At 41.5% G+C, this 11,712-nt stretch overlaps 1 protein-coding gene across 1 annotated transcript; it reads right to left on the bottom strand.

Annotated features, from left to right (window-relative positions):
* Window positions 1-638: 638 nt before the first annotated feature.
* On the bottom strand, window positions 639-10,056 carry LOC117524305 (serine/threonine-protein kinase Nek2-like). Its single transcript, XM_034186070.1, has 4 exons — window positions 9,672-10,056; window positions 9,249-9,557; window positions 7,850-7,976; window positions 639-785 (listed from the first exon to the last, which is right to left on the bottom strand). Exons 1-4 carry the CDS (start codon window positions 9,854-9,856, stop codon window positions 639-641), a joined length of 768 nt encoding a protein of 255 aa, XP_034041961.1. The 5' UTR covers window positions 9,857-10,056.
* Window positions 10,057-11,712: the final 1,656 nt, after the last annotated feature.

Genomic DNA, 11,712 nt, shown 5'->3' with positions numbered 1-11,712 from the left:
GCTCTGCACACCTCTGTTGTTTCCCAAATGTGAATGCGATTTCTAACCAGGTTCCCCTTTCCTGGCACATTGACTATGTAGGAGCGGGGGCTGACCTTGCCTGCGACTGTGGCTGGTATCCAGTGATCACGGTGGTTTTGCGGGTGAGCTTTAGCTCGCACTGGTTGTCATATCAGTAGTTTGGGTAGTGGTCGAGCCTTTCTGTCTTTATTCCATTTGTTCTGTTGCTTCCTTCTTTGTAGCAACTGTCACACATCTTCCTGCACCACAGGAAAATATGCCTTCTTTGGTGCTGGGAGGAGCGTGCAAGTGCGCCATGATATGAGCCACTGTGTGGGGCTAATTTCCATGCCTTTGGATGGTGTGTTTTGTAACAGCCATAGCTACTTGTTTTTCAGGTCTGCCTTCGTGAGCAGACTTTTGGTCACTCTGACTGCAGCCTCGGCTCGTCCGTTCAACTGATGATGGTGTGGTGATGACATCACATGGTGGATGTCATGCGTCTCCGTGAATTCAGTGAATTCTCGTGATGTGTAGTTGGTTCCACAGTCAATTATGAGTAGTTGCGGAATTCCGTGTGTTGCAAAGACTTACTGGAAGGATCTGACTGTGCTCTTTGTTGTGAGGTCATGGAGTCATTAAGTTTCAATGGAATCACTGTAATGATCAACAGCCACGATGTAGTGCAGTCCCTCATACTCCAAGATATCACTGGACACAATCTCATATGGGTGTTCGGCCAGCGGGTATGACATCACTGATTTGGGTCGCTGCTGTTGTGCACACTGATTACATGTCACACACGCGTCTTCCAATTGCTTGTGCATCTGGGGCCAGTAAATTACATCTTTGGCCAACTTGGAGTGTTGCTTCTATCCCCTTGTGGATAGCGTGTGATTTGCGAATCATCTCCTTTCTCATGACTTGAGGAATTATCACTCTAGTTCCTCTGAATAACAGTCCATCATGAATGCTGAGTTCATCACGATATGGCCAGTATTCCCTGATGCCGAGGGGGACTTCATGCTTATCATCTGGCCAACCTTGCCGGATAGTTGATGCGAGCTGCTGCATTTGCACATCTGACGCACAGTGTTTTAGTCTTTCCGGCCTGCTGTCAGAGATTGAGACTCCATCTCTTGGGCTGATCGATTCGACTTCCTGTGCTACTGATGGCATTACTCCTAGTGTGTATATGAGCATCCTGGTGGAATCAAGGACCCCTTTTCTCACCTGAAGTGATGCTCTCAGGGCATCTGAAATGCACACGTGTTTACCTAGTTTATGGCAAACAGTGATGTCGTAGCGTTGCAGACGCATATGTTGCAGACGTTTTGGAGCTTTCAAGATGCTTTTGTTCAGTATTGTCTCTAGTGGCTTGTGACCTGAATTGATGGTGACATGTCTCCCCAGTATGTATGATTCAAAATGTTCACATGCGAACACAACTGCCAGTGTTTTATACTCAATGGGACCATAATTTCTCTCCGTTTGTGACAATGCTCGGGAAGCAAAGGCAACCGGCTGGCCGTCCTGCAGTAACACTGCTACCAAACCAACAGATGAGGCATCACACTCAATGGTCACCGACCTGCTAGCATCATAGTACCTGAGTGCCTCTACTGGTGGTTGGCTCTCACTGCGGTATTGTATCACTTCCTGTTCCGGAGCACAACGGTGTTTTGCTGTATCTGTTAGCTGTTTAATCTGCGCAGTTAGATTGATCTAGTTAACTAGATAACAATTTGTTTCACAGTGTAATCTTCACGTGCCTTAACTAAAGCACTCCCTCTGCTGAATCACCTCTAAATTATTTACACATTATTCACTTAGGCTTCTCCTGTCTCTCCCGCACTTTTCTGCTCTGGGTGTGAAATGTTTAGTTATTCCTCGGCCTGCTTTAGCAGTAATGGTACTTGTAATAAGTGTAGCTTATTTGTAGCTTTGGAGGCCAGGCTGGGCGAATTGGAGACTCGGCTCCGCACCCTGGAAAATCCTACAGCTAGCCAGGCCCCTGTAGTCAGTGCGGACCAAGGTAACTCCTGTTCTTCCTAAAACAAGTAGTGATGAGTTCCTTAATTTCTTCATTGACAAAGTCAGAGTCATAAAAGATAGTTTGCCGCTCTCATTGCCCTCTTGTTGTGATTCCCGGTAATTGGGACCTCCCACTCAATGCTGGACCTCTTTTAAGCTTGTTACAATTGAGGACATTCTATCTGTCATCAACATAATGAAACCAACCTCTGGTATTTTGGATGTAGTTCCTTTTAGATTGTTTATGAATGTTTTTGACTCTATTGGGCCTTGTATTGTTAAAATTTTCAATATGTCTTTGTTGACTGGTGTGTTTCCTTGTTCTTTTAAACATGCTGTTGTGGAACCACGGCTAAAGAAAGCAGGATTGGACTCTATGGAACTGAAGAACTTTAGGCCAATATCAAAGACCCCCTTTTTGGCTAAAGTCTTGGAAAAGGTGGTCTGTGTCCAACTTAAATCATTTTTGCAGACTAACAACATCTATGACACATTTCAGTCCGGGTACCGTGAGTTTCATTCCACTGAAACTGCCCTGTTGAAGGTGGCTAGTGACATTATGATGGCTGCTGATAGTGGTAAATGTTCTGTGCTGGTTTTATTGGATCTGTCATCTGCATTCGATACTGTTGACCATGGCATTTTGATTAATAGATTGCGGGATACGGTTGGCATGTCAGGTCCTGTATTAGAGTGGTTTAGCTCTTACTTGGTTGGTAGAACTTTTAGTGTTTCTGTGAACAATGTGATGTCTGAATCTGCTGATCTTTTGTGGGGTGTCCCGCAGGGCTCAGTCCTGGGTCCGATTTTGTTCCTGCTGTATATCCTTCCTCTTGGTAAGCTGATCCAGCAGTTCTGTGATGTGTCCTACCATTTGTATGCCGATGACTTGCAGCTGTACTGTTCTTTTAAGACAACTGAAGCACAGAAAATTTGTTCTCTCATTAGTTGTCTCACTAAAATTACAGAATGGCTTACTGAAAACAGCCTGCAGTTGAATTCTAATAAGACTGAGACATTGATTGTAGCTCCAGATAGTGCTATGTCTGTCATTAAGAATCACCTTGGTAATCTGAGCAGCTCTGTTAAAGGCAGCCTGCGTAACCTGGGTGTCATTTTGGATGGAGGGATGTCTTTGGAACATCACACCAGGCAGCTCGTTAAGAACTGTTTTTTCCAAATTCGAAACATTTCCAAATTATGCAAAATGGTGGCTTTTAATGAACTAGAGATGATTGTGCATGCATTTGTTTCTTCACGACTTGATTATTGTAACAGTCTCTTTACATGCCTCAGTAAGAAAGAGCTGGCCCGCCTGCAGGTAGTGCAAAATTCTGCTGCACGACTTCTTACCCGCGCCCACAGGAGAATGCATATTACTCCTGTCCTCAAGTCTTTACATTGGCTCCCTGTTTTTTACAGGATAAATTACAAAATCCTCGTGCTGACCTTTAGAGCTCTACATGGGCAGGCACCGGAATACATTAAGGACCTGATCCAGCCTTATGTTTCCAGCAGGAGTTTGAGGTCTTCCAATCAGAACCTGCTGATGGTTCCCCCCGAACTTGTTTTAAAACTCGAGGGGACAGATCTTTTAAAGCTGTGGCACCTCGCCTCTGGAATGAGCTTCCCTGTTCTCTTTGCTCACTAGACTCTGTGGATGTTTTTAGACAGCAACTAAAGACACATTTTTTTTAAACTGGCATTTTAGTGTCAATTTTATTGTTCTATATTTGTATGTGTTGTTTTTATTGTCTATTTATATCGTGTGAAGCACTTTGTGACCTTGGTCTGTGAAAAGTGCTATATAAATAAAGCTTACTTACTTACTTACACACACACACACACACACACACACACACACACACACACACACACACACACACACACACACACACACACACACACACACACACACACACACACACACACACACACACACACACACACACACACACACACACACACACACTTCCTCCTCACTCGTCCTGAAAACGGCCTCACCACAGTGTTACAACTTTCCTGTTGTCCTCCTGTGCTGCTCATCACAAATCCAACATCATCATTAAGGATGCAGATGACACAACCTTCCTGTGGCCTCATTGTGCACAGCAGTGAGATGACATATCAGTCAATCAAATCCATTATTTTACCAGATAGGCATCGTTGATATTAAAAATCACTTTTCTGAGAGCGATCTGGCCTGGAGGGCACACAGTGTTACAACAATAAAGAGAGGAGGAGGAGGTGCACTGAAAAAAATGATACTTTGGATCAACTTAAAAAAATGTATGTAATTTGTTACAGCTAATTTTTTAGTTTTTCCACAATGTATATTTATGACTTGGTAAAGTGATTCCAGCAGATTTAAACTGGAAACCACAACTTTCCATTAGACCAATGTAAGTAAGTACTTTCAATGAAGTGCACTGATGTTTCACTTTTTTTAGTGTGGAGGTATACAGAGAGGAGGTGAAGTCATTTCCATCTGTTGCCAGGACAACATCAGTATAACTAAGGAGATGAATGTAAAGGCTGCTGATTCCTGGAAGGAAGCAGGATTTCAACTCAGTCTGTGAAAGAGGCTGACAGGATGCAATTTGGGAAAGAACAGTACTTAAAACATTAACTACCTCTAGAGAGCAGCAAATACCAACAAATAAATCAGTGTTTCATCATCATCATCATGTACTGCTGGGCAGACACTAGGCCCATTGTTGGCCACTCTTGTTTGTGTGTGTGTGTGTGTGTGTGTGTGTGTGTGTGTTTTTCAGCTTTGAATACCCTTTATCTGACTTTGTTCTCATTGGTTAAGTGATGATCCAATTGTTCACACCTGCTGATCCACCTATTTTGAGGTTTTTAATCAAGACTTGTCTCAGAATGAGTGTTCACTTCCTGATGAAGGCTTCTCACCGAAATGCGTTGAAGAAGTGCATTTTTTAAATTATGATTTGCCCATAAAATAAAGGCATTTTAACTTTTTTATTAGATGAGTGCCTTGGTATTTTTTCAAGACTTTATGTTTCATCATCATACTGGATACACTGTGGTGACCCAGGCTGCTGCCTTGTTCTCACTCAGGGTCACCACAGACCCTGAGTATTTTGAGTCGAGAGTATTTTTTAAATTTCATTGTGTATAATTTTGTAATAACTTCTCCAAATTGACAGTTTAATGACTGCATTGATCATCACATTTATTGGAGGCAACATGATTGAAAGCTTTTATGTATCAGGAAAAAAAAAAACCTTTTTTGTAAATTAAAGATGAGAAACAACAAGAGATACATTGAATTTTACCAGAATAATTTTTAATTTACAGAAAACAGAAACAAGTTTGAGAAACTCGAGCAGTGAGCGAAGGTTGATGGAGGTCACCTCGGACCAGAGAAGGGGTCACACCAACTCAAGTCACACAACCCTGTGGAAGACAAGGACAAAATGTTACTCAGACATTCATCAAGTCCTCTGTCTGTTTTTTTCTTTATTAGATAAATGTTCCAACTGTCTGTTATTTTATTTCAGAATGATTCACTTTAAACAACAGACCACAGCAGGTTGAAACAGGATCCACATCAACTTTCACACAAAAATGTCAAACATTTAAAAGATGGACAGTGTGGAAAACTACAGTTATACTGTGTTTTGAGGGTAATATTAGGAAGAATAGATGATTTGAGCAGGTTTTGTGGAGACTGATTCAAAATGTGAGTAATCCAGCAAACTGACAAACAAACAGTTGCCACTGAAACAGAACCTCATTGGTTCTTGGTGACATCACTGACCTCGTCTCCGTTTGCTCTTTGATCAGCAACCGTGTCAGCCACGAGTCTGCTGCTGGGGATGTCTGCAGCAGACGGCCTCAGAAAGTCCAAGAAAGAGAACCATTTTTCATTTGGGATGTCATCCAACAACACAACATTATAAATCAGTCAGAACAATGCTTTTAACAGCAGAAATTGAATGTTTAAAAAGCTCCATGAGTTCTGCAGAAATCCTCAAAGGTCACCTGACCACATGTCGCAGGTTAAACTCACAAACATAAACCAGGATCACTGCAGAGGTTTTAATGTGGATCTCCTCAAGATGCTGATTGTACGGTGACGCCTTTGAGCCAATTACATCATTGTGATGAGCTTCCTTTAGGACTGAGATGGTTCAGATTTGTTTGTCACAGATAAAACATGTTCTTACACTCAACAAAAATATAAACGCAACACTTTTGGTTTTGCTCCCATTTTGTATGAGATGAACTCAAAGATCTAAAACTTTTTCCACATACACAATATCACCATTTCCCTCAAATATTGTTCACAAACCAGTCTAAATCTGTGATAGTGAGCACTTCTCCTTTGCTGAGATAATCCAACCCACCTCACAGGTGTGCCATACCAAGATGCTGATTAGACACCATGATTAGTGCACAGGTGTGCCTTAGACTGCCCACAATAAAAGGCCACTCTGAAAGGTGCAGTTTTATCACACAGCACAATGCCACAGATGTCGCAAGATTTGAGGGAGCGTGCAATTGGCATGCTGACAGCAGGAATGTCAACCAGAGCTGTTGCTCGTGTATTGAATGTTCATTTCTCTACCATAAGCCGTCTCCAAAGGCGTTTCAGAGAATTTGGCAGTACATCCAACCAGCCTCACAACCGCAGACCACGTGTAACCACACCAGTCCAGGACCTCCACATCCAGCATGTTCACCTCCAAGATCGTCTGAGACCAGCCACTCGGACAGCTGCTGAAACAATCGGTTTGCATAACCAAAGAATTTCTGCACAAACTGTCAGAAACCGTCTCAGGGAAGCTCATCTGCATGCTCGTCGTCCTCATCGGGGTCTCGACCTGACTCCAATTCGTCGTCGTAACCGAATTGAGTGGGCAAATGCTCACATTCACTGGCGTTTGGCACGTTGGAGAGGTGTTCTCTTCACGGATGAATCCCGGTTCACACTGTCCAGGGCAGATGGCAGACAGCGTGTGTGGCGTCGTGTGGGTGAGCGGTTTTCTGATGTCAATGTTATGGATCGAGTGGCCCATGGTGGCGTTGGGGTTATGGTATGGGCAGGCGTCTGTTATGGACGAAGAACACAGGTGCATTTTATTGATGGCATTTTGAATGCACAGAGATACCGTGACAAGATCCTGAGGCCCATTGTTGTGCCATACATCCAAGAACATCACCTCATGTTGCAGCAGGATAATGCACAGCCCCATGTTGCAAGGATCTGTACACAATTCTTGGAAGCTGAAAATGTCCCAGTTCTTGCATGGCCGGCATACTCACCGGACATGTCACCCACTGAGCATGTTTGGGATGCTCTGGACCGGCGTATACGACAGCGTGTACCAGTTCCTGCCAGTATCCAGCAACTTCGCACAGCCATTGAAGAGGAGTGGACCAACATTCCACAGGCCACAATTGACAACCTGATCCCCCCCCAATAAAACAAAACTGTACCTTTCAGAGTGGCCTTTTATTGTGGACAGTCTAAGGCACACCTGTGCACTAATCATGGTGTCTAATCAGCATCTTGATATGGCACACCTGTGAGGTGGGATGGATTATCTCAGCAAAGGAGAATTGCTTACTATCACAGATTTCGACTGGTTTGTGAACAATATTTGAGGGAAATGGTGATATTGTGTATGTGGAAAAAGTTTTAGATCTTTGAGTTCATCTCATACAAAATGGGAGCAAAACCAAAAGTGTTGCATTTATATTTTTGTTGAGTGTATAAGCTGGTGTGAAAATGACAGACGTGAATGTCTAAAATAACAGTGCAGTAAATAAACGTTTATCTCACCACGACTTGCAGCATGTCCCCGATCAGGGCGTTCAGCTGGTCGGAGTACTGGGCCGGGATTCGTTCGAACTCCACGCAGTTGACACAGTCCTGCAGAGGCTTTCCTATGGAAGCATTAAATGGAAGCCTGAAGAAGAGAAATTCATTAAAAAGTTATCCAGCTTTATTGTTATCAAAGTCTTCAAAATCAGCTGAGCTGTGATTTTCAGAACTGACATTTTTGCACACAGCTCATAAATCAGACACCCCAGAGACCAGATGTCAGACTTTTCATTATAAAACACCTTGTTTAATTTTTCCTGGGGAAAAAAAGGAAACAGGTTTAGGAGATCTGCACAATTTCATGTTCAATGTTCCACATTTACAATATGACACTTTGTGTTGTTCTTCAGAATTTTGTTATTTCCTGAAGCGTAATCCCAGATTTTAGGAGCAGTTGGCCTGACCTCTTGATCTGACCTCACTAACTCGAATAACAGGTTTGGGCAGAAACCAAGTGGGCCTTCCTCATTGTTTTCTCTTATTAGATATGGTGATGGAACGTGAAGCTTCCCCACCCACAGCCACGGTTAAAGGTGCAGGTCAGTGTGTCTCAAACAGACCACCAAACTCCACGAATGTCTAAAAACAATAGATCTGCTGACCACTCAGTAGGATTTTACAACTGTATATTACTATCTATTAGACTTTGAAGTCATATTTAAACAGTGTGAGAAACACTAGATAGAGCACAATACTATTTTACAAATATACTCAGGGACCACTAGGGGTTGCTAGTTGCTAGAAGAAATACAAACAGTGTGGCACTCTACGGTCAGTCTGCATGGAGTAGATAGTTCTCAAAAACTGAGAGACTGTGCAAGACGGAGCAGAGTGAAGAAAAACACCCAGACAACCCAGAAGAAGTTATAGGCTCATGTGACTGTGATTGGAGAACTTGTGCAAAGTGTAAATTTTATATTTTGTATCTCCACTCTTCGTTTCATAGTGGAGTAGAACGGAGAAGGATATTCTTTCACCAGAACAGATCATATCTCGGCTTGCATCTCAGATGTACCTTCTGGAAATTTGTAGCTAAACTTTCAGGTCTTCTTTTTTAAGAAAGTCCTCCTCTATACCACTTCATCATGAAGCCAAAAGACTCCAAGCTGTCATTGATGTTAAAGGAGGCAAAAATTATTTCTGGTGTTCATGAAGTGATGGTTTTCCATTTGGTTTTGAGGAATTTTTGGGGTTATGGTTGGGGTCAGGGTTAAAATTAGTAAACTAATGGTGACCATGTCATGATATCATGAAACAAAAAGTGTGACACTGGGTTGTCTGTGCTACTTCATCCACGAGTGTAGACAGGACCACTGTTACTGAGGAAGATCCCTTTGTGCTCTGCATTGAACCGAACCTCAAAATCTCTGAGAACTTCTCCTGACAAGAAGGAAGTTCAAAAAGAAACAGACAAGAAAAATGACTCACTGGACACATGTACTTCACGGTCCCATCATATGCCTTGATGTAATCATTCCTGCTGGGGAGGATGTGTGCCAGCCCAAAGTCACCCAGCTTGACACTGAAGTCCTTGTCCAAGAAAACATTGGCTGGTTTAAGGTCCTGGTGAAGAACAATGCTGCCATCAGGGCGTCTGTGGCAGAGCTTCAGGGCCGACGTAAGCTGCACCAAAACCCGAAGAATGTATTCCTCAGACAGGAAACTCCTGTTGGGATGAAGAGAGAGACAGTTAATACTGTAGACACTGCTACAGAGCACAGAAGTCAAGACATTCTGAAATGATGCAAAGCCAAGAGAAAATAACGTTTGATGTTTTTACTTTTGCTTGGTGCAGTCTTTGATCACACTGTCCAGACTTCCACCCTCACAGTACTCCATCACTATGTAGACCGTTTTGTTCTGGTGGTCTATGAAGTGATCGTAACACTTTACGATGTTTGGGTGCTGGAGCTCCCTCAGAAGGTTGATTTCCTGGATGAGCATCTCCTCTTCAAATTCACTCATCTTCTGAGTGCTCACCACCTTCCAGGCCAGGATCTACACAGACAAACAGGTTTTATGGAAAAACTTCTTAAATTCATGGAATTCCACAATAAAATACAATATTTTAACGTTAGTGTATTTAGTTTATAATGAAACATCCTTTTAGTCAACACTTGACATTAACAATTATAAGACAAAATATTCTTTTGCGACTGCAAAAAGAATATTTTGTCCCATGTCCATGTATTTTGTAAACCCACATGTTCCAGTTCAGGGTCATGATGTGTTGGAGCCAATCCCAGTGGTCTACAGGATGTCATTACAAAAGTAAAAAAAAAAAAATTAACCTTAAAAAAGAAGCAATTTTTCTTTAAGCTGTTTAATATAAAAAACATAATGTGTATCTGAAATCAGTTATTTTGGACTGTGTGGTGGACCAGGTGTGAGGTGATTTTGTCAACAGTATCAACTCCTTGGTTGCATGTTCCTGTATGTAGGTACATCTGTCAGAGGATGGAGAATTTTTCAAAAAATGGTCACAAATAAACCTAAAAGTCAATTTATATTGTCCGGCAACCACTGACAGTTATTGACAGACTGGTGTGGTGAGAATACACTCAAAATTAACTAATAAGATTTACTTTTATGCTGCAAAAACGGTAAAAACCACACACAAAAACATTTATATTCCCTCTTAATTCCAATCGTTTGTCCGAAATTGATGCTTTTATTTGGCTGAAAATATATATTTTTAAAAAGTTTATTTCTCAACATTGTTAGGGTTTCTCTGATTGCCATCACAATCATATTATAACCTGGACTATAAATTACACTAATTATGGTATATAATCAAGGAATTATTTTTTTTAATAAACTACAATGTGGCAATTTAATTTGTCTGTATGTGTACACACACACACACACACACACACACACACACACACACACACACACACACACACACACACACACACACACATATATCTGAAATTCAAATAAATAATTTGTATGTGGACATGTTGTCAGTTCATTACATTGACATTTTGAAGAAAACGAATTGTCTTAAGAACTTGGTGTGTGTCTTTGCCAAAACCAAGTAGCTCTATTTAATTTTGTTTCATTGCAAATGTTGATGATTTTATTATTATTTCTTGATTTCTTAATCATTTATGTAAATACTTCGCAGTGACGAAAACTATCCCCAAGGGGCAATTCAAAGACATTATTCATGTATTTAAATTGTTCCTTAAATTAATTATCCACTGGTGTTTTTTTTTTTTTTTTTTTTTTCACTTTTGAACCATTTTTGAACGTCTTTTCAAAGGAAAAATGCTCAAACTACACAATGTGTCCGGTTCTGTGCACCCGGGGCTGAAACAACCGGTCAGCATTTTCCCGGGCATTTTCATATTTGATTCACAAGTTTGATCATAAACATTTTAACATTTGTTATGGAGTCAGTTTGATCGGTATTGAGACTAGAAGAAACAGTGTTTTGACTTTTTGTTATCACCGTTGTCAGTGATATGTTTTAGTGGAAAGTGTTACTTACTTTCCCATCAGACTTTCTCCTGATTTTCTGGCATTTACAAAATGCACCAGAACCAACTGTAGCCAGAACCTCAAAGTCTTTGATAAAAGACATCCTGAAAGTCTGCAATAAAATCCTGATGTGCTCCTTCTGGACAACTGATCCCCACTGACAGACTGTTCAGAACTGTATCACTGTTGAGACCTCCTGAGCTCTTTGTGACGTCACTCCTCCTGTGTTCTCTTTCTTTGATCATTTTCCCCAAGAACTTTGTTTAAATCCAGGATTCAAAATTAACGTCACATGACCTCGCTGTTGTTGTGTTTGTTTGTTTTTTGTTCCCTGT

Source organism: Thalassophryne amazonica, chromosome 14 (assembly GCF_902500255.1).
Source record: "Thalassophryne amazonica chromosome 14, fThaAma1.1, whole genome shotgun sequence".
Lineage (NCBI taxonomy): Eukaryota > Metazoa > Chordata > Actinopteri > Batrachoidiformes > Batrachoididae > Thalassophryne > Thalassophryne amazonica.
This window is presented reverse-complemented; position numbering and strand designations above follow the sequence as displayed.